The sequence below is a fragment of the Leiobunum rupestre genome, chromosome 9, assembly GCF_980474605.1.
Source record: "Leiobunum rupestre chromosome 9, qqLeiRupe1.1.hap1, whole genome shotgun sequence".
Taxonomy (NCBI): Eukaryota; Metazoa; Arthropoda; class Arachnida; order Opiliones; family Sclerosomatidae; genus Leiobunum; species Leiobunum rupestre.
This window is the reverse complement of record NC_143392.1, coordinates 34491009-34512855: the sequence shown is the minus strand read 5'-3', so window position 1 is coordinate 34512855 and position 21847 is coordinate 34491009. Positions and strand designations below refer to the sequence as shown.

Here is a 21847-nt window from a genome sequence, read left to right as displayed (position 1 = left end):
AATTGACGAAAAAAATCAATTAGTCACATTTTTTATCAATTTTTTTAATTTTTTTCACAGGGAAATCGGTCAAAATCCCATGTTATTTTATGTTGTCAAAAACATTTTTCTTTGTCATGACAAAACCATTGCCCATTGAATAAATTCCCTTTAGGATTTTTCAAGTTACATGAAGGTCTACCAGTCCCCCGAGTTTGAACAAAATCGGTGTGTAACACCTCGGGTCGTCTCCTTGTAAGTAGGGGCAAGCCAAGTACTTGGACCGTGGGGCTTTATCAGAGCACGGACTGTAAATTTTAGAGTTTTGGCGCCCCTAGAAATATTCCGCCCTAGGCACGTGCCTACTCTGCCTAATGGTTAATACGCCCCTGTTAAAAGCTCTTTAAAACTTCAGGAATTTATACACATACATTGAATTAACAAAATTCGACTCTACAACTTTAGTTCAAAACACTTCTAAGCCATTAAAACTTAACGAGTACGTGCGACTCCAAAAAAAAATATTTTGAGACTAGTCTACCAAGCGCACGATAGATGGCTATTCGATCATAGCCCCACGTAAACACTAGCATCATGGGTTGATTAATCTACATTCCATGGTAAAATATTCAACCATGGACACTGTATCTCATGATTCAACCAATCGCAGCCCAATCTTCGAGGCCCCTTTTCGCCTCCAGAATACAGCTTCTCTCCTTCAAGACTCAAGAGTGAACTACAAATAGTTGCCAGGTATAAGTGACGCCCCGCAGCCCAATACGAAATTAAACTAGCCCAAAAAAGCGGCCACCGTCAAAATTTTTTTTTCTAAAAATAGCCCAAATAGACCCATAACAAAAGAGGGGCCGCAGACGAGGCTTAAGTGAGACCTCTGGACGGAACATCCTGTTTGTGACGTTTTGAACCACGTGACCGCCATTGAAATATACAGGCGGAAGTAAGGAAACGGATGTTCCGTCCAAATGCTGAGTTGCCAGGTAAAAATGTTAATTTTCGGCCCCCCAACTTTCAACATGGGTCTATTCTTGCCCATTTTATAGGCATATTTTCACAAAATAGGGTGGAAAATTTCATAGAGTCGATAATTTTCGGTCAAATAATTACTATATAACAAGTAATTTTTGTTTTAAACAGAGTTGTGGTCTAATATTAGGGTAGTCACACGTAATTGAGCGGAGCGAGCGAAGCTCTCACTTCAGCGACTTCAATGGAAAAGATGCCTGTCGTGCTGTCCGTCCGTTTTTAGGGGGCGCGTAAATGGAGGGGAGCTACAGCAACTTCAATGGAAAAGATTCTGTCTGTCGGCTGTTCATCGCGCAGCGTAAGGGGAGTGCGTAAATGGAGATGAGCAAATAAACGCTTCCTTCCCCCCTTTTTAGCCTCTAACAATAGAACGAGAATATCGCGAGGAACCAAGAGAAGGAGAGCATTGGAATTTACCTCTTTCTATCGTCTCTGCCTACAGAAAAAAATTAACCAAAACCACATGACCGTCGCCTGGTTGTCGCCAATTGAAACACATTGTGAAACAGTGGAAAAGTACCAGTTCAATGGGTATGAAAGAGAGTTCCCCCGTTTAGGGTTAGGCCTATATTTTGTCATTGGTAAGAGGGGAAAACTCAAATGCCCTGACTGACCTTAACTTCTTTTCCGCACTTTTTATTCCATCATCGACTCGTTCACATTATGGGCGAGAGCTGTATGTTATAGTTAACGGGTCAGAGTGTGCAATAACTGGTGGCTTTACCGGGGAGTCGGGGTCCGGCTCTTGTAACCCATAAGGGCGGTGGCGCACTGTGAGATGTTAGCTCTGGTCAAATGGTCCTATCTCCACCTCCGACTTCGGTCAGGTAGGGGCTGGAAACTGAGTTTCGGCTCAGGCTAACGGAAAGGGTCCGTGCAAACTGGCCGCCTCGGCGGATTGGGTAGCGTGCTGTCGGGTCACACCGGGATCTCCGGTGCCAGCTGTGCCGGGTTACTAGGACTGCTGTGTGCTCGTCGTTCCCCTTTAGGTGCTCTCTCCAAAGGGTTTGACTCTTTACCTACGTAGGTAGGGTGTCGGCTGGAGTTGCTACAGCATCCACACTTAATCCCACTGCTGGGTTGAGTGGCTTGCGTCAAAGGTGCGACCATCAGTGGTAGGTTCCTACTACCCATGCTGGATTTGTCACCTGTTCGGGCTAGGTGGACGCTGGCGTAGGGCACTATGATGATAGACCTCCGGTGGGTATGGTCTCTGTTACTAGGTACACCGGGCTATAAATTCTGACACACTGTAGGTTATAGTTATATTACCAGTACTAGGTAAGCATCAGTTTTCTCTATTTTCTTCGCTTATAAAACTTATGTCAGCATTGCGACGCGTTTCGTATTTTGAAAGAAATTTTTTTTTCGTCTTCATTCTTCAGTCTTGTTTCTTCCGTATGTATTGAAAATCGTTTACCGGCTCCCTGTAGTTTTTATCGTGGTTTTGTCCATTATAAAATGTAGCTTTCTTACACTTAAAATGTTTGAATCAAAGTAAAGGAAATAAAAACTAATGACTTGAATTCCAGCCATTACGCGCGCTCCGCTCAATTTTTTGTCGAGAAAGCCCGTTTCGGGTTTTGAGACGCCCTAGTTTTTACCCCGTGACCCCCGTCCCCGTGGACTTTAGCGATGCCGCTATCGCCTCGTTTTCATTCAACTTTCCCTCCGTTTTATTATAAGTTTACGATACCTAAGTTTATGGTTTTACGAATTTTACCGTAAAATTATTCCCTAGACCGCCTCCAGCCATGCTCCAGCCCAAGCCTTTTTTTCCCGCAAACGCTTTGAAAAATAGCCCAATCGGGCGGGAAAACCGCCCATCTGACAACTTTATCTACAACTGCGGAAAGTCTGCCCTTGCAAAAATAGCGGGGCCAACTTACTAGCCAAGTCGCCTCCGCTGGCCCTGTGGTTGGCAAGCCCCTGATGTGCGATAACATGGTCCCCTGTTTCCGATTTTTTTTTCTTAGAATGGAATTTTTTTTAAAACTGCTTGTGGCGCCATCTGGAAATTGCAAAAGTGGGATATTTTCCCTACCGCTCTGATATAAGTTTAATAAACATTAATCATAATTTACGTAGGCACTAGAGGGCGCAAGTAAATTCCCTCAGTTTTTAACTTCATAGTGCCAGCAATTTAATAGTGCTTAGTTACTTCTACGCGTTCTTGTTTTTATCAAGAAATCAAGACGTACCAATTAAAGTTTCCTCTCGAATTTTGCGAGCAACGAATGGAACGGAAGGGTAAATACGTTGCGTTTCCTAGACAGAGATAAAAAGATTCAGCTTTCCCGCTTTGTACACCGAATATTTTGATATACCTTAAGTACACATTCCAAGTATTTCATTTCTTTGACGTCCTCGAGGGTGACGTTTCTTTCTGTGTCATCTCCGAATATTTCGTAAACTTCCTCGTAAGCTTTCTGTTGAACGTCGGGGTACAAACCCAACAAGTACAACATCCAACTTATGCCCACCGCTGTCGTGTCGTGTCCCTAAAGAAGACAGACGGAATACATTATGTTTGGTAATTTGTTTTACTTGAATCCGTGGTAAGGATGTATTTTACCGCAAACATGAATGAGTCCACTTCCTCTTCAATGTCCTCCAAACTGAGGCTGTTGTCTCGGATGTGATGGTACAACAACAGATCGAGGAAAGCTTGTCTCTTTTTGGCTCCGTAGTATCCCTCGTCGGCGGTATTGGCGATTTCCGCCAATTTATTCATATTTTTGTCTTGTAACATCTCTTCTTTTCGTTCGAGGATGACCTGAGAGTTATCTTAGATTAGATTTCATTCCAAAAAGCTGTTTCTCAAATAATATCAAGAAAAATGTAATAAAACATTGCAGATATACAGAACTAATCAGGGCGAAGCGTATATAGACGCATTCACATATTGCCTACAGGGAAATATGCAAAAAGGGGCGAAATCCACCCGAGGTACCTTCCTATTTAATAATGTTTGAGATAGATGGCGACACTATAAAATTTATGAAAACTAAACTTTTTTAAAAAGTTATTAATTAATTACTAAATTATAGTACTTTAAATTCTTATTAAAAGTATATACTTTTTGTAATTTAAATTAACAATTAATTTTAACAGTAGTTAACACGCTCCGCCATAGATGGCACTATAATACAATTTTAAAAATCCAATCAAGGTTCAGGGAAGTGAATTTTGTATTTTGAAGCTCGACAAAACCGTTCTCCACTAAAAACTGAAAACTTTCAACCAATCGTTGAAAATCAAATTTATGACGTCATGTTGTTATCAGAGCGCCATCTACTAAGAAATAACGCCATCACCACGTTACCTCGGATGAATTTTACCCCATGAAAGTCGTCTTTGCCCGTTAAAAATGTAAATCGATCTATACAGGGTGTTTCGAAAGGTTATGCAAAAAATTTAAGGAGTTGTAGGGGGTGAGTTGAGAAGTATGCCTGTTTTTTCCCATTTTCCTACGATGAGTTAAAAGAGCGCCAGAGAGCTTCAAATTGTGTCCTACTAGCCCCTGGAAGTAGGCTGTTTATAAAGTCCTTTTTCACCTATCACACGAACCCAAACCTTAATGTTCGCATTTCCCTGCTGCTTGGTTTCGCTCTTGTTGCAGCCTACTTCCAGGGGCTAGTAGTCCACACTTTGAAGCTCTCTGGCGCTCTTTTAACTCATCGTAGGAAAATGGGGGAAAAACAGGCATACTTCTCAACTCACCCCCTACAACTCCTTAAAATTTTTGCATAACCCTTTGAAACACCCTGTATAGTCTTTGCTAATCAGCCTCCGTGTCGTTACGAATTTTGAATTTTGATTTTGAGGTCAAAGTTTATATTGTTAAGGCTATGGGAATGTACGCCTTCGTACGCGTTAGATTTTCAATCTTTTGAACATGTAGTTACCCTTATTGAGCCTTTGACAAGAAAATATAGTTTTGTACTTCCAAATTCAATTAACGAAAAATTAATTATTAATATACTTATTGCAACTTTAATAAAAGTTGAATTTAAAGATTTAATTCAGTGAACTAATCCTAGTTGATAGAATTTAAATTATTACGTATAATATGTCCCCGAAAGATGGCGTTACTGTTTTAATTTGAATTGCAATTTTTCGTCTGAACCAGATAGTTCTGGCTTCTATAAACTGGTCGTGCGTTCTTAGTAACCTAAGTACGATCTTGAAATTACAGATTTTGAGCCCACTAACGTTAGAGCCCTCGCATCAAGTCCCAGGTGTGTTTAGAACTTTGCAAATTATATGGGGTATCCTAGTATTTGACATTTTATATTTCAGGGAGCCACGCCTAAAGCCAATAAAGGTTTTGAGGAAAGATTAAAGTTCCCAATTTCGCCTTCATGGTGTCTGGGCTTCGAAGACTTCGCCAGCCCGGCTGGGCGTTTTGTACTTGTGCCAATCAAGTGTAAGCTTGAAATAAATTTCTTCAATTTAAGGAAAAACCGTTATAATTTTGGCACCTATTCGTAGTTTCTCTAAATGACCCCCAATTTCGAGTTTCACCTTCAAGGCGACCCAAAGGCTTAGCAGCCACGTGAAAGTATAGTCTACAATCTAATAAAGTTGATTGACGTCGGTATCAACGAAAAGTTCATAAACGAGTTTTATCGGCTTGCGTTGACCCAAATTGACCATTCGCGAGAGGGGGGTTTCCCCGCTTGTAACGCGTGTTTGTTCGATGGTGAATACCCATTTGCAATTTTAAAGGTGATTACGTATTTGCATTTTCAATTAGTTTCCGTGTTTGTTTCCGTCTAAATGGGCGCCCGATGCCGTTAATATACAGCTTTTCTTACTTTTTGAACTCTCGTAAACCAATATTTACCCCTCTTCGTAAGCACTTTCAAAACTCGTGCCTGTTTCAAAAACATTTAAATGACATTTATTTGCGCAGGAAATTTTAAAGATTATGTGGGCGCTTAAAAATCTCTTAATCTCTCTTTATTTTTTATCAGTAAATTTATAAAATTGTATGTTTTTTAAACTGTGTATATATATTGATGCAATAAATATGCAACTTTCAAATTTGTTCGTTCACTGCTGTCCATCTATGTTGCCTACAAATTTATTTATTTATTCTATATTATTATTTATGACAATGTTAAGAAGATAATCTAGACGGGGGAAGGATAAACGTCAGTCACGGCCAACTTTGATCCAGCTTTGATCACGCGCTGTTCGCGCTAGCGCGAGTGATCAAAGTTACCCGTGCGTCAGTAGATGGTAGTTTTAGCCCAAGGTTGGTAAAATTTAGACTAGAAAAGGTTGCCTCGAAAAGGGGGTTTTGGTTTATGCGTCGTCTTATTCTAGGTCTGCTACTCAGCCTTCTACTGTAGTACATGACGTCCCTGGGTTCGGAAAATACTAGCCTTCTCAAAGTTACAGGTGACGTCACCTGGTTTGGCCAATAGATTTTTATTCGTACATGAGACCCACTTGATTTTAGCCGCTTTTCTTTTATGAACCCTGCTCGTACCCTAGATTCGAATTCTAAGAGCTTTCTTATTGACGGTTTTGGAACGAAGCGTTTACACACTTTCGGCACCTGACCAGGGTTGGACATAAGGACATTTTTTTAGTAGTCAGCCTGACTAGTGAGCCTACTACCTTAATTTATTTTAATAGTCATTGACTAGTGGGGGTAAAAATGGGGGTATAAAAACAAGACGGACAGGCAACATTTTGCTTAACCCGTCAGAATTAAAATAGGAGTTCATTATCACTTGAGTTACTTGACTTTGGCCGATCACAATTTTTTCACAGAGAGTCTTTGACTAGTTTGAAATATTTTCATTGATAATATCATCAAATGACGCATTAATTTGACTTAGAGATTCTGAATCAGAACTTGACAGTGACTCTTGATTTTTTTACAAGCATGTTGTGATTTTTTTTTAAATAAAATGGGATTGATGCATTTATGATACGCCATATTCGCCATTATTTATGAATATTTAGGTAGGTTTTTCACTAGTCAAATTGACTAGTGAGCCCCCAGATTTTGATTAATTTTAGTAGTCAGAGCATTTATTTTAGTAGTCAAATGCCGTGTCTAGTGCCTTATGTCCAACCTTGGATAGGCGCTGTTCGCGCAACAGCGCCTCATCAAAGTTGGCCGTGGTCATATCTATAGTTGGTTACCATTGTTACTATGGAGCTAATTATTTCGGAGTTCCGTTAGGAAGTTGGTAAACGCTATTGAAAGCTGTCTGCTCGTTCAAAATTCTCTCTGCTAGACAGCTGAAAGTTCAACCAATTGAACATAGAAATTCAAAAGTCGTCTGCTATTTCTCACATATTTAATTGACGGATATTAAGACAGATGGCGCTATATTTCCTAAGCTCGAAACCTTTTGTTAGGGCATGAGGTGGATTGGGAGCAACGCTAAAAACTGTCCGGACATTTTCGGTATTACATAAATCGACTAAACCTAATTTTGAAATGCTATTTTTCTCTTTTATTTCTATGTGGCGTTAAATTAAATTTACCATATAAACATAATTTCTAATCGAAAACCACAAGCTAACATTAAAAAAACCTATAATAATAATAATAATAATAATAATCAGCTACGCTAATACCCAAGGCACCACCTTAGGCCTAAGTCATCAAGCGACCTTTGAAGCCTTAAGTTTGTTGTCTAAAAATCGAACTTATCAATTAAAAAAGACATAAATTTAAAACATACTATCTTGAAAACCAATTTTTAAAACTGTAATTTCGTTGAAAAGGGACATTTCTTAATTTTCTAACGCAAAATATGATCATATGTTTTTACTTTGCCTTAGGGTAATTTGAAATTAGCCACAGTCCTCATTAAAACGATTGACCTTTCAGTGATTTCGAATTATTTCAATTATATTTTACCCCATAATTAATTTATAATTATAGACCGAAATATATTTGTGGTATAATGTTTCCTCCTTTCACGCTTCAAAACATTTTGGTCGTCTTAAACCTAATTTTGTTTATATCCGCTTTAAAAAAATAACGAGATTAAATAATTAAGAGTTTTTTAAAGCGATAATTGTACCTTCTCACAAATAAATTTCGCACCTATTACAAAAAAGCGTGAATTTATAATTAACCAGGCAGGTAGATAAAAAAATGGTTTTTTAAAACAAAAAAAGAAAAAAAACTGTTTTTATCGGAGAAGAATTTATGAAAAACGAGGGTAGGTAGTCTTATTTTTTTCGTTATTCCCCGACCCGCATAATTACCCAATTTAAGGGCCAGAAGAAAAAAAATGAAAGCGAAACTGTACCAGGAAATATTTATTCTTGGCTGGATAAAGAATAAAAAAAGAAAAATTCTCAGAAAGAAAATGTATACCCGCACACCAATAGGGTCAGCCCGCGAATAAAACCCGACGCCCCCTCCTTCCGAATTATTTTCATTTACCATTTTTACGTTAAAATAAAAGCCTAATTTGTCGGTTGGAAAGTGGGACTTGGTCATTTCCTGTATGGGGAAAGTGGACCATGGAAATGGACAGGTTTAGGATTAGCTCGAGCTACCTGGGAACGCGCGGCCGCCGCGAACTTAACAGGAAAAATACTCTCTTCGTAAGCTAGAGGCGATCCTTATATTTGGTATTCTTTGGAAATTTGTTTAAACAGTATAAAGTGTGGGAAAGCCCATCGGATTTGGGTCTCCGGAACCCTTTCGAAGAATGAGCCAATTTTCAATTAATTTTTAACTTCCTGGGCAGTAGTTTTTCGAATGGGCTAGTCGCTAATGTATTCGGGTGTACGAATCTTAATCATAATAATTAAGGCAAGAAAAACACTGTAAATAGTCTGACTGATTTTCGCCTAAGGTTCTTAACCGACTATAGCTAAAGTTATTGACATTTGAGGTCATGTCTTGCCATAAGGCAATTTACATTTATTGATACATTTTTCTTTGCTGAACAGGTTTGGTGTAATTCTGTACATTGTTTTCTAAAAATCTTAATATTATTAAAAATATTTTGTTTGGTACCAAAATATTTTGTTTTTATATTAATTTAATAATAGACGTTTTCAAAATTCGGCTAAAATCAAAGTGTAGTATCAACTGTTTAACATATCAACCACTAAAATTGAATATAAACGATCTATCTAATCTAAACGATATATCTAGGAAAATAAATGCATCGTAGATTCCACATAATTCCGAATGTAATATCTGATTAATTATTTTATTTGAAAATCTCCGAATCTGTTTTAATCTTTACATGATATTATTTTTTTCCAAAGTGAAATCTCAAATATAAAAGGTTACGGCCACTTGTACCTTTCCCAACTTCCGCCTCCAATCAAAGTGTAAACCTTTCAAGCATTACGGTCACATATTATATTATTCAAGTCTGCCTACACTTTATAAATTTAAATAATTCCTCTCCTCAGCATAAAAAGGGTAAATTTATTTAAATGATGAGGAAAAATGTTCCTGCTGAACTTACTTGCTGAACGAAATCGCTCATGGCTTTCACGCATTTATTGAATTCTTTGCCCCTTTTGCTTCGATAGAAGATTTTATTGTACCACAACCAAGGTCGCACGATGCGGGCGAAAATGGTTTCGCAAACTCTGAATGATTGGCAAAAAAGAGTTCAGTTATCACTAAATGTTAATGAAATGAACTTATATTTATATCTGTTCTTTTCTCAATTAAATGCTAATTAAATGAACTTATATTTATATCTGTTCTTTTCTCAATTAAATGCTAATTAAATGAACTTATATTTATATATATTTCTACTTTTCTAAATAAAATTTAATTAAATGACTTGGTATTTATACTTCTACTTTTCTGAATAAAGTTTTAAATAAATGACTTTATAATTATATTTCTACTTTACTGAATAAATTTTTAATTAAATGACTTGGTATTTATATTTCTACTTTTTGAATAAAGTTTTAATTAAATGACTTGGTATTTATATTAAAACTTTTCTGGATTAAATTATGATAAAATGACTTGGTATTTATATTAGATCTTTAATTGTAATTTATTAAGGGCATTTAATTTTAATTTTATCAATTTATTTCCTGTATATTTATACTTTTTCACCATTAAATGACTTATTAAATGAATTATTAAATGACGCAATGACTTATTAAATGAATTATTAAATGACGCAATGACTTATTAAATGAATTATTAAATGACGCAATGACTTATTAAATGAATTATTAAATGACGCAATGACTTATTAAATGACTTATTAAATGACTTATTAAATGACTTATTAAATGACTTATTAAATGACTTATTAAATGACTTATTAAATGACTTATTAAATGACTTATTAAATGACTTATTAAATGACTTATTAAATGACTTATTAAATGACTTATTAAATGACTTATTAAATGACTTATTAAATGACTTATTAAATGACTTATTAAATGACTTATTAAATGACTTATTAAATGACTTATTAAATGACTTATTAAATGACTTATTAAATGACTTATTAAATGACTTATTAAATGACTTATTAAATGACTTATTAAATGACTTATTAAATGACTTATTAAATGACTTATTAAATGAATTATTAAATGACTTATTAAATGAATTATTAAATGAATTATTAAATGACATTAAATGAAATATTAAATGAATTATTAAATGACATTAAATTAATTATTAAATGACATTAAATGAATTATTAAATGACGCAATGACTTATTAAATGAATTATTAAATGACGCAATGACTTATTAAATGAATTATTAAATGACGCAATGACTTATTAAATGACTTATTAAATGACGCAATGACTTATTAAATGACTTATTAAATGACTTATTAAATGACTTATTAAATGACTTATTAAATGACTTATTAAATGACTTATTAAATGACTTATTAAATGACTTATTAAATGACTTATTAAATGACTTATTAAATGACTTATTAAATGAATTATTAAATGAATTATTAAATGACATTAAATGAAATATTAAATGAATTATTAAATGACATTAAATTAATTATTAAATGACATTAAATGAATTATTAAATGACGCAATGACTTATTAAATGAATTATTAAATGACGCAATGACTTATTAAATGAATTATTAAATGACGCAATGACTTATTAAATGACTTATTAAATGACGCAATGACTTATTAAATGACTTATTAAATGAATTATTAAATGACGCAATGACTTATTAAATGAATTATTAAATGACGCAATGACTTATTAAATGACTTATTAAATGACTTATTAAATGAATTATTAAATGACGCAATGACTTATTAAATGACTTATTAAATGACTTATTAAATGACTTATTAAATGACTTATTAAATGACTTATTAAATGACTTATTAAATGACTTATTAAATGACTTATTAAATGACTTATTAAATGACTTATTAAATGAATTATTAAATGACGCAATGACTTATTAAATGAATTATTAAATGACGCAATGACTTATTAAATGACTTATTAAATGACTTATTAAATGAATTATTAAATGACGCAATGACTTATTAAATGACTTATTAAATGACTTATTAAATGACTTATTAAATGACTTATTAAATGACTTATTAAATGACTTATTAAATGACTTATTAAATGACTTATTAAATGACTTATTAAATGACTTATTAAATGACTTATTAAATGACTTATTAAATGACTTATTAAATGACTTATTAAATGAATTATTAAATGACATTAAATTAATTATTAAATGACATTAAATGAATTATTAAGTGACATTAAATGAATTATTAAGTGACATTAAATGAATTATTAAATGAATTATTAAATGACATTAAATGAATTATTAAATGAATTACTAAATGAATTATTAAATGACATTAAATGAATTATTAAATGAATTACTAAATGACTTATTAAACAACTGATTAAATTATATTTAAAAGGTAAAAAAATAGACTCTTACACGTGTAATCCGTTAAGATAGGGCGAGTCGTTGTTTTTCTGTGCTCCTATGTACTTTCCCATCGCCGTTTCTGCAATATAAAAATGATTAAATTATCGGGCGCCCCTGAATGTCGACTTCGGTGGGAGCGCTTCAAAGCTAATAGGTTGAAACACGTATATAGGGGTGTTTTAAGACATATTGGTGTATTCGGTTTTCTCAATTCGCAACTTACCGCAAATGATGTCCAGCGTACAGAGAGTGACCAAAGGAACGATGTCCGTTCCTGTTCCATTCAGACTTTTAATTTTATCTATCAGAATTAGCGATTGTTCCTCTATAACCGGAAGGAACACTTCCAAAACTCGGAAATGGAAGGCGGATGTCAAGAGCTTTCGTCTGCTCTTCCATTTGGCTCCTCCGCTATTGTTGAGAAAGAATTAATACACCGAGAGTGTGAATATGCAACCAGAAGTTTATCATGATAGGAGTACCCATGTAGACGCTCTACGTCACGTAATTTTTTTGCGTCCGAAGCGCCATCTGTTATAAAAGCTGTCATTTAAATATTTACCCTTTATCCTATCGTGCAAGGGCGAAATTAAATAAAATTCACTTATTACTTAATGATATGGCCGCCATCTTGGATTCAATATGGCGGATGATTGAGTTAAGGATTTTATCTTGCGGTTTGTTAAAGCCACTCGCAATTGACTCAGCGGTTGTAAATAAGAAAATATAATTTACACGGAAGTTTCGAAATCCGCCATCTTGGATTCAAGATAGTGGACTGCTGGGTATACAAGCTAAAATTGTTATTCTATATTTATATGAAAAATTACATATTTTTATCACAAAATTAAAGTTTTTCTGAGATATTATCCAAACTCAAATGAAAATTCAATGAATAATAAACGAAATCAGAACGTAATTGTCAAATAGTGATCTTCCAAATTTACCCAGAAACCCAGGTGACAGAAACCGCTTAAAAACACAAATTTTTAACCCTTTTTGATTTATATATTTTTAAACGTTATCGAAGACGTCATTATTATCTCTTAGACGCGGTTCAAAGTAGAATACTCCTATCTCGATTAATTCCTGGTGTGGATTAAAAATATCACAATTAAATGTTTGAGCACGTTTACCTGACCACCAGACCCGTTTTCAACCATGGCCTCATAAAATTGTATTCGGCCGACTTGTCAATAATGATATTACTGCTAAGTATTTCCTGAAAATATTTTCCTTTAACTCTGGAAGCCATTAATTAGATTTGCTTGAAATAGAGCCTACCTCGACCGTTTCTGGCTTGCAGACGATAACAATAGGTCGAAAGAACGCCCAATATCTCCAGACTCCAGACTCACCGTATAATTTCGTGTAGGCGCAGAGTGTTTGGAAAAAAGCTGAAATATATATTAAGATTTAGTTTCGTTGTGTAGACTGTTATTTAATTTCTGCGACAACAAAACAATATATTATTTATCTTCGTAATTAAAATATTTTATAATCCTGATACACATATTGATTCTTTGATGTAAAAATTCCATTATTTTAAAAATAACATTAAAAATGACACAAAATAATAAAATTACAGGCGTATTATAGTGAAATTTCAAAACGATAAAAATTTCGGAGAAAATTTATCGCAACCTATCATACTTTCGATAAAAGGTAACTTCGTATGAAACAAAATATTTAATAAAATAAATAAAGTTTAATGTATTCTGTATTGGGGATCAAGGTCAGTGGCGGACTGTACATAGGGGGGCCTTGTGCGATGGCAAGTGAGCCCTATGGTCAGTGGCGGACTGTACATAGGGGGACCTTGTGCGATGGCAAGTGGGCCCTATGGTCAGTGGCGGACTGTACATAGGGGGACCTTGTGCGATGGCAAGTGGGCCCTATGGTCAGTGGCGGACTGTACATAGGGGGACCTTGTGCGATGGCAAGTGGGCCCTATGGTCAGTGGCGGACTGTACATAGGGGGGCCTTGTGCGATGGCAAGTGGGCCCTATGGTCCCTGGCGGACTGTACATAGGGGGGCCTTGTGCGATGGCAAGTGGGCCCTATGGTCCCTGGCGGACTGTACATAGGGGGGCCTTGTGCGATGGCAAGTGGGCCCTATGGTCAGTGGCGGACTGTACATAGGGGGGCCTTGTGCGATGGCAAGTGGGCCCTATGGTCAGTGGCGGACTGTACATAGGGGGCCTTGTGCGATGGCAAGTGAGCCCTATGGTCAGTGGCGGACTGTACATAGGGGGGCCTTGTGCGATGGCAAGTGGGCCCTATGGTCCCTGGCGGACTGTACATAGGGGGGCCTTGTGCGATGACAAGTGGGCCCTATGGTCAGTGGCGGACTGTACATAGGGGGGCCTTGTGCGATGGCAAGTGGGCCCTATGGTCAGTGGCGGACTGTACATAGGGGGCCTTGTGCGATGGCAAGTGAGCCCTATGGTCAGTGGCGGACTGTACATAGGGGGGCCTTGTGCGATGGCAAGTGAGCCCTATGGTCCCTGGCGGACTGTACATAGGGGGGCCTTGTGCGATGGCAAGTGGGCCCTATGGTCAGTGGCGGACTGTACATAGGGGGCCTTGTGCGATGGCAAGTGAGCCCTATGGTCAGAGGCGGACTGTACATAGGGGGGCCTTGTGCGATGGCAAGTGGGCCCTATGGTCAGTGGCGGACTGTACATAGGGGGCCTTGTGCGATGGCAAGTGAGCCCTATGGTCAGTGGCGGACTGTACATAGGGGGGCCTTGTGCGATGGCAAGTGGGCCCTATGGTCCCTGGCGGACTGTACATAGGGGTCCTTGTGCGATGGCAAGTGGGCCCTATGGTCCCTGGCGGACTGTACATAGGGGTCCTTGTGCGATGGCAAGTGGGCCCTATGGTCAGTGGCGGACTGTACATAGGGGTCCTTGTGCGATGGCAAGTGGGCCCTATGGGCGTCTACTGAAGTGGTCAATCGTATATATTCAAACTAAATAATAGCCTTATACTTCTGGCAACCAATATTTTTGGCCACAATCCGCTACTGATAATTGCAATTTTTTTTATAAACATTTCAGTTACCAAATATTTTCAATATCTTGAAAAACGCCAGAAGTAATATTTTTTTAATATTTAATCAAGTAATAAGTAGAATTATAATATTTACATACGATAAAAATATTGAACTAAGCTTTAAAAATTTCAATGGGCACGAAATTTATCCATATTACCATTGATATTTGTTTTAGAAAGAACATTTTCAATATTTTCTAAATAGAAATATTTAGAAAAATCAAGTAGAGTCAAGCAAATAACATTAGCAGTATAGGGAGGTGGATAGTTATATCTATGATATATATTATATATACTTCTGGTGAAAGCAAACACTCCTCCGTAACACGAATTTAATGACAGATGATTTGAAATATCGTATCACCGTTTCCCGACAGCCAGGGTTGTACATTTTATGATATTTTTCTACATAATGAAACGTTCGATATTATATTCAACTCAAAAACAACGTTGAAAAATGATTTAGACAGATGAAACAATCCATATTTTTATTCGTATTTTCATTTTCTACAACCTAGTTTTGATTTCGTATAAAGTAGGAGCAACAAACACAGGAGAACGCAGGTAGCCCTTAAACAAGCTAACGCCGTGTTGTGTACAAATTTCATTGGACGAGCCTTTACGCTGCACGTTTTACGGGCGGGGGGAAGACAATTTCCAAATTTTCCCCTTCCAACGGCAGCTAGCGCTAAAGCGTACGCAAGAAAATGCTCGACTTTTGACGGGTTGCGTTCTCCTCGTGTGGGGTGCTGTGTTTGTTGCTCCTAGGTATAAACCACGTGGTTTTGGGCAAAGTTTCCAAAGCCAGCTTTAAAGTGAACAATTTCTATCATGGATCGATGAAATTCATGGTTTTGCCATTATTGTCTTATTAAAATTATGAGGGTGAGGTAATTCCATATGGATGCACCTAGTCATGCCAGAATGGATCAGCGGATTGAAATAAAATTTGGCACACTTGTTTCTATAAAAAAAACTAAGATTGATAGATTTGAACAGTAAAATATTAATAAATAAAAATTTAGATTTAGAAGCAAACTTTACGGATTTGGAAAATGAAAATAACTTAAGCGATTTCTAAATGACTATCCTACTTTATGAAGTAAAATGCTACAAATCTGATGGTGTTCTTAGAACTATGCTACCTTGTTTTGGTCCTACCTTGGGGGAAATCTGATCATACTACTATACATAGTTTGCACCGTAGGGAGGGGCTTATGGTCTCGATGGAAACTGGGAGGTGAGATCAAAAATTAAAACTATTTCGCGCCTAGATACTCAATAGGTAGCCATTTTGCTTCTGAACTCATCGAAGCGACAAAATGTACGAAAATTAGATTTATGCTTTCAAATTTTTAAATTCAAATCGTTACGGGCCATAAACCAAACCAGATCATATATTTTAAACCTGGCTTATTTAAATGAAATAGCAAATGACGACATGAGAATCTACGAAAAGAAGTTGGTAAAGTTTATCAAATTGGGCCTTTATGGTGAACCCTTCGCTATCGAATAAAATGACAATTTTCGGTCTCCCTTTGTAATTGAACTACTCGAACAATTTTTAACAAGGCAGTCAACTAATTTTACTAAATTCTTAATCATTTAAAAATTAAATTAAAATCCGCAAACAAACGATTGAAACTGTTAACCCTCACTAAGAAATCTACACCAGCAAAATGGCGGCATTCAGGCATTGTAGGGTTCATTCTTCTTCAAATTACACATTTATTCTTGGTGCATATATCTATACTGGGAACCGCGTCATTGATGACGTAAGGAATTTAGACCCGGACGCCACGAAATTTTGACCGGCGGCGGCGACCCGATTATTTCCCATCGGCGGCGTCGGGGTCTAGTAGGGATGCAAAATATGTATACCGGAATGCAGTACGGAAATTACAAATTCAATTACAGTTATTTCATTTAACTAAAATCAGGGCGGTTAATCGATACATTTTATTTGGTTCAAAAGGACGAAATGAAGGCAGTATTTACCATTAGCCATTAGATGCTACGAGTAAGGTTTTTACTCCGACTATGCTGAAGATGGCGGCAGTGGCGTAACTAGGAACTCCGGGGCCCGATTTTAATCATAAACGTTTGGGGCCCCCCTAGTTCTCGCCCCCCTCCCGCGCCGCGGGGTCTGCGGGGGCGCTATTTACGCCACTGGATGGCGGTACACAAAATTGGGGAGCGTTCCCGTTCCAATTCACACGTGACGCCATCTTCAGCAATTTTTAACAAGTTAGAGAAAAAGTGGCCAGGACATACAAACTCAAACCCCTGTAGCAAATTAGAGTCGGGCCGACGTCGGAAAATGGTACTAAACTCTAAAGTCGGCCGACCTTTGGATTGAGGGTCGAAATGTCCTAGGGGCAAAAGGGTCGGCGCCGACTACAAAACGTCGACGTTTTACCGCCTTTTAATAGACCTAAGAACCAACTCCGAAACGACGTCGTGCCGACTTTATATTAATGCTTATTTCTGACCAAAACTGATCTAATTATTAGATGCCGCGTTTTTCAAATACAAATAAGTTTGAAGAAAAAATAAAAGCGAATAAAAATTATCTCAGAAAATCATCAAATAGTCAGAAAATAATTAAAATATCCCCTTTTCCTAAATACATATGGTCGGTTTCATAATGTTAATGTCGAATCCAATAATTAAATGTAAGGTCTATTTTAAGTCGGATAATGGTCGGCATACCGACCATATATAGTCATAAAAAAGGATTTACGGTTTAGGTCGGCATTTGGTCGTCGACTATAAAGTGACTTTTCGACCGTACTTCGAACCTAAAACGACTTCATGTGCTACAGGGGAAATTTTTAGACCGGGCCACTACGCGCTTAAACCTCTTTTAGAAAAAGTAATACTATTCCTTTTTTATTTCGATTGACAATGGTTAATGATTTTTGGCGGTAAAATATTCTTTTTAATTGTCCCCATTGGCAACAAATGTTTCAGCAACTGACAGCGATTAGCCTCGTGGGCTCGTCAACTAAGTGGATTGGCTTAAATAACAACTATGGGAAATAATTAATGGGAACAAAAATAATCATTTATCTAGTCATTTTAAAACGGGCGTTATTAAAACGAGATTTGAATATATCTTTTTGAAGAAATATTAAATTTGTTTTGATATTTTATTTAATGATTTTCCTTTAGATCCGCCAGTTGGAAAAGTTAATATAAAGAAAACTTTTTCCTGATTTGAGGTTTGGGAATTTAACGTGATTCTTTATTTCGAATCCTAGTACTTTTTTTTTCAAATTGACCTTGTAACGTCCATCACAAAATTGGGAATTCCTGTATACAGGTACTCAGGTAGATTGACTTTGTACGAATTTAACAGACGAAAATTTTATTTTGACTCGCACTCAATCAAAGTAATTCTCGCGGCGGTTGAGAAGCGGCAAATTTGATTTATTAACGTATTGGGTCATAGTTTATTTCTGAATGCTCCCCTTGTATGAAATTCGGTTATACTTTCCTCGTAAGAAATCTGTAAATATATTTATTGAATGCGTCTGTATGAATGTCCAATAATCATTGACCTCTTCAAATTGTGGTGATTTTCAAGGATAACTACTGAGAGTCAATCTGGTACCAGAACTTGGTAACCATATTTCATGGTTCTCAGATAAAGTGACTAAGTTTAGAGTACAGTCTCGCGAAAATTTGTTTTACTTTTCGTTAGGCTTCAGAACTTTATTGAATAAAGTTAATTTTACTTTTCGTTAGGCTTCAGAACTTTATTGATTCAAGTTAATTTTACTTTTCGTTAGGCTTCAGAACTTTATTGATTAAAGTTAATTTTACTTTTCGTTAGGCTTCAGAACTTTATTGATTAAAGATAAATTTACTTTTCGTTAGGCTTCAGAACTTTATTGAATAAAGTTAATTTTATTTTTCGTTAGGCTCCAGAACTTTATTGATTAAAGTTAATTTTACTTTTCGTTAGGCTTCAGAACTTTATTGATTAAAGTTAATTTTACTTTTCGTTAGGCTCCAGAACTTTATTGAATAAAGTTAATTTTACTTTTCGTTAGGCTTCAGAACTTTATTGATTAAAGTTAATTTTACTTTTCGTTAGGCTCCAGAACTTTATTGAATAAAGTTAATTTTACTTTTCGTTAGGCTTCAGAACTTTATTGATTAAAGTTAATTTTACTTTTCGTTAGGCTTCAGAACTTTATTGATTAAAGATAAATTTACTTTTCGTTAGGCTTCAGAACTTTATTGATTAAAGTTAATTTTATTTTTCGTTAGGCTTCAGAACTTTATTGATTAAAGTTAATTTTATTTTTCGTTAGGCTTCAGAACTTTATTGATTAAAGTTAATTTTACTTTTCGTTAGGCTTCAGAACTTTATTGATTAAAGATAAATTTACTTTTCGTTAGGCTTCAGAACTTTATTGATTAAAGTTAATTTTACTTTTCGTTAGGCTCCAGAACTTTATTGAATAAAGTTAATTTTACTTCTCGTTAGGCTTCAGAACTTTATTGATTAAAGTTAATTTTACTTAACACTCCGGTTACTCGACTGTACGGAGTTACACCAGATAATAATTTTTTTTATTAGTTTCAAGGAAAATGTTTTTCCCATTCCACATATATTCGATTTGTTTTTAGTTCGTCGAGAGGATTACATGATTTTCATTCGTAAAAGCCAAAAGCCCCGTTTTCAATCACGATTTTTCCGATCAAAAATCACGCTTTTGTGTCAAAACCAACCGGGAGAAGCTTCTCTATTGGCAGATACACAAATGGTTTTGATATAGGCTTCTTTTGAAATAAAAGCGCGTCAAAAAAGCAAAAGCGAAAAGCCTGAAAAATATCGTCATTAAAAACGGGGCTTTAGTCTCACTAATTTGAAGTGATAAAGCCACAAAAAGCAACGTCACCGGCTTCAAAACATCCGATTTCAATTTAGAAGCAGTTAGATCGGTATAGGAAAAAGCCCAGTCATAGAATATGAACGTTTATCTGACAGTTTTATTTTCAACGAAGCACTAAATTTGAGATTTCTGTCTCTTAGAACACTTGTAAGAGTTTGCTGTCTCTTAGAACACTTGTAAGAGTTTGCTGTCTCTTAGAACACTTGTAAGAGTTTGCTGTCTCTTAGAACACTTGTAAGAGTTTGCTGTCTCTTAGAACACTTGTAAGAGTTTGCTGTCTCTTAGAACACTTGTAAGAGTTTGCTGTCTCTTAGAACACTTGTAAGAGTTTGCTGTCTCTTAGAACACTTGTAAGAGTTTGCTGTCTCTTAGAACACTTGTAAGAGTTTGCTGTCTCTTAGAACACTTGTAAGAGTTTGCTGTCTCTTAGAACACTTGTAAGAGTTTGCTGTCTCTTAGAACACTTGTAAGAGTTTGCTGTCTCTTAGAACACTTGTAAGAGTTTGCTGTCTCTTAGAACACTTGTAAGAGTTTGCTGTCTCTTAGAACACTTGTAAGAGTTTGCTGTCTCTTAGAACACTTGTAAGAGTTTGCTGTCTCTTAGAACACTTGTAAGAGTTTGCTGTCTCTTAGAACACTTGTAAGAGTTTGCTGTCTCTTAGAACACTTGTAAGAGTTTGCTGTCTCTTAGAACACTTGTAAGAGTTTGCTGTCTCTTAGAACACTTGTAAGAGTTTGCTGTCTCTTAGAACACTTGTAAGAGTTTGCTGTCTCTTAGAACACTTGTAAGAGTTTGCTGTCTCTTAGAACACTTGTAAGAGTTTGCTGTCTCTTAGAACACTTGTAAGAGTTTGCTGTCTCTTAGAACACTTGTAAGAGTTTGCTGTCTCTTAGAACACTTGTAAGAGTTTGCTGTCTCTTAGAACACTTGTAAGAGTTTGCTGTCTCTTAGAACACTTGTAAGAGTTTGCTGTCTCTTAGAACACTTGTAAGAGTTTGCTGTCTCTTAGAACACTTGTAAGAGTTTGCTGTCTCTTAGAACACTTGTAAGAGTTTGCTGTCTCTTAGAACACTTGTAAGAGTTTGCTGTCTCTTAGAACACTTGTAAGAGTTTGCTGTCTCTTAGAACACTTGTAAGAGTTTGCTGTCTCTTAGAACACTTGTAAGAGTTTGCTGTCTCTTAGAACACTTGTAAGAGTTTGCTGTCTCTTAGAACACTTGTAAGAGTTTGCTGTCTCTTAGAACACTTGTAAGAGTTTGCTGTCTCTTAGAACACTTGTAAGAGTTTGCTGTCTCTTAGAACACTTGTAAGAGTTTGCTGTCTCTTAGAACACTTGTAAGAGTTTGCTGTCTCTTAGAACACTTGTAAGAGTTTGCTGTCTCTTAGAACACTTGTAAGAGTTTGCTGTCTCTTAGAACACTTGTAAGAGTTTGCTGTCTCTTAGAACACTTGTAAGAGTTTGCTGTCTCTTAGAACACTTGTAAGAGTTTGCTGTCTCTTAGAACACTTGTAAGAGTTTGCTGTCTCTTAGAACACTTGTAAGAGTTTGCTGTCTCTTAGAACACTTGTAAGAGTTTGCTGTCTCTTAGAACACTTGTAAGAGTTTGCTGTCTCTTAGAACACTTGTAAGAGTTTGCTGTCTCTTAGAACACTTGTAAGAGTTTGCTGTCTCTTAGAACACTTGTAAGAGTTTGCTGTCTCTTAGAACACTTGTAAGAGTTTGCTGTCTCTTAGAACACTTGTAAGAGTTTGCTGTCTCTTAGAACACTTGTAAGAGTTTGCTGTCTCTTAGAACACTTGTAAGAGTTTGCTGTCTCTTAGAACACTTGTAAGAGTTTGCTGTCTCTTAGAACACTTGTAAGAGTTTGCTGTCTCTTAGAACACTTGTAAGAGTTTGCTGTCTCTTAGAACACTTGTAAGAG

At 36.1% G+C, this 21847-nt stretch overlaps 1 protein-coding gene across 1 annotated transcript in view; it reads right to left on the bottom strand.

Annotated features, from left to right (window-relative positions):
- Positions 1 to 21847, bottom strand: part of LOC149927231 (cytochrome P450 4C1-like) — a 47562-nt gene that overhangs the window by 2434 nt on the left and 23281 nt on the right. Inside the window, exons 2-9 of the mRNA XM_090159277.1 lie at positions 13245 to 13357; positions 13097 to 13182; positions 12184 to 12371; positions 11970 to 12039; positions 9495 to 9621; positions 3599 to 3799; positions 3351 to 3524; positions 3225 to 3291 (exon numbers count right to left, since the gene is read on the bottom strand). Of these exons, the coding sequence (XP_090015403.1) occupies positions 3225 to 3291; positions 3351 to 3524; positions 3599 to 3799; positions 9495 to 9621; positions 11970 to 12039; positions 12184 to 12371; positions 13097 to 13182; positions 13245 to 13357 (1026 nt within the window). The remainder of the gene's footprint in view (positions 1 to 3224; positions 3292 to 3350; positions 3525 to 3598; positions 3800 to 9494; positions 9622 to 11969; positions 12040 to 12183; positions 12372 to 13096; positions 13183 to 13244; positions 13358 to 21847) is intronic.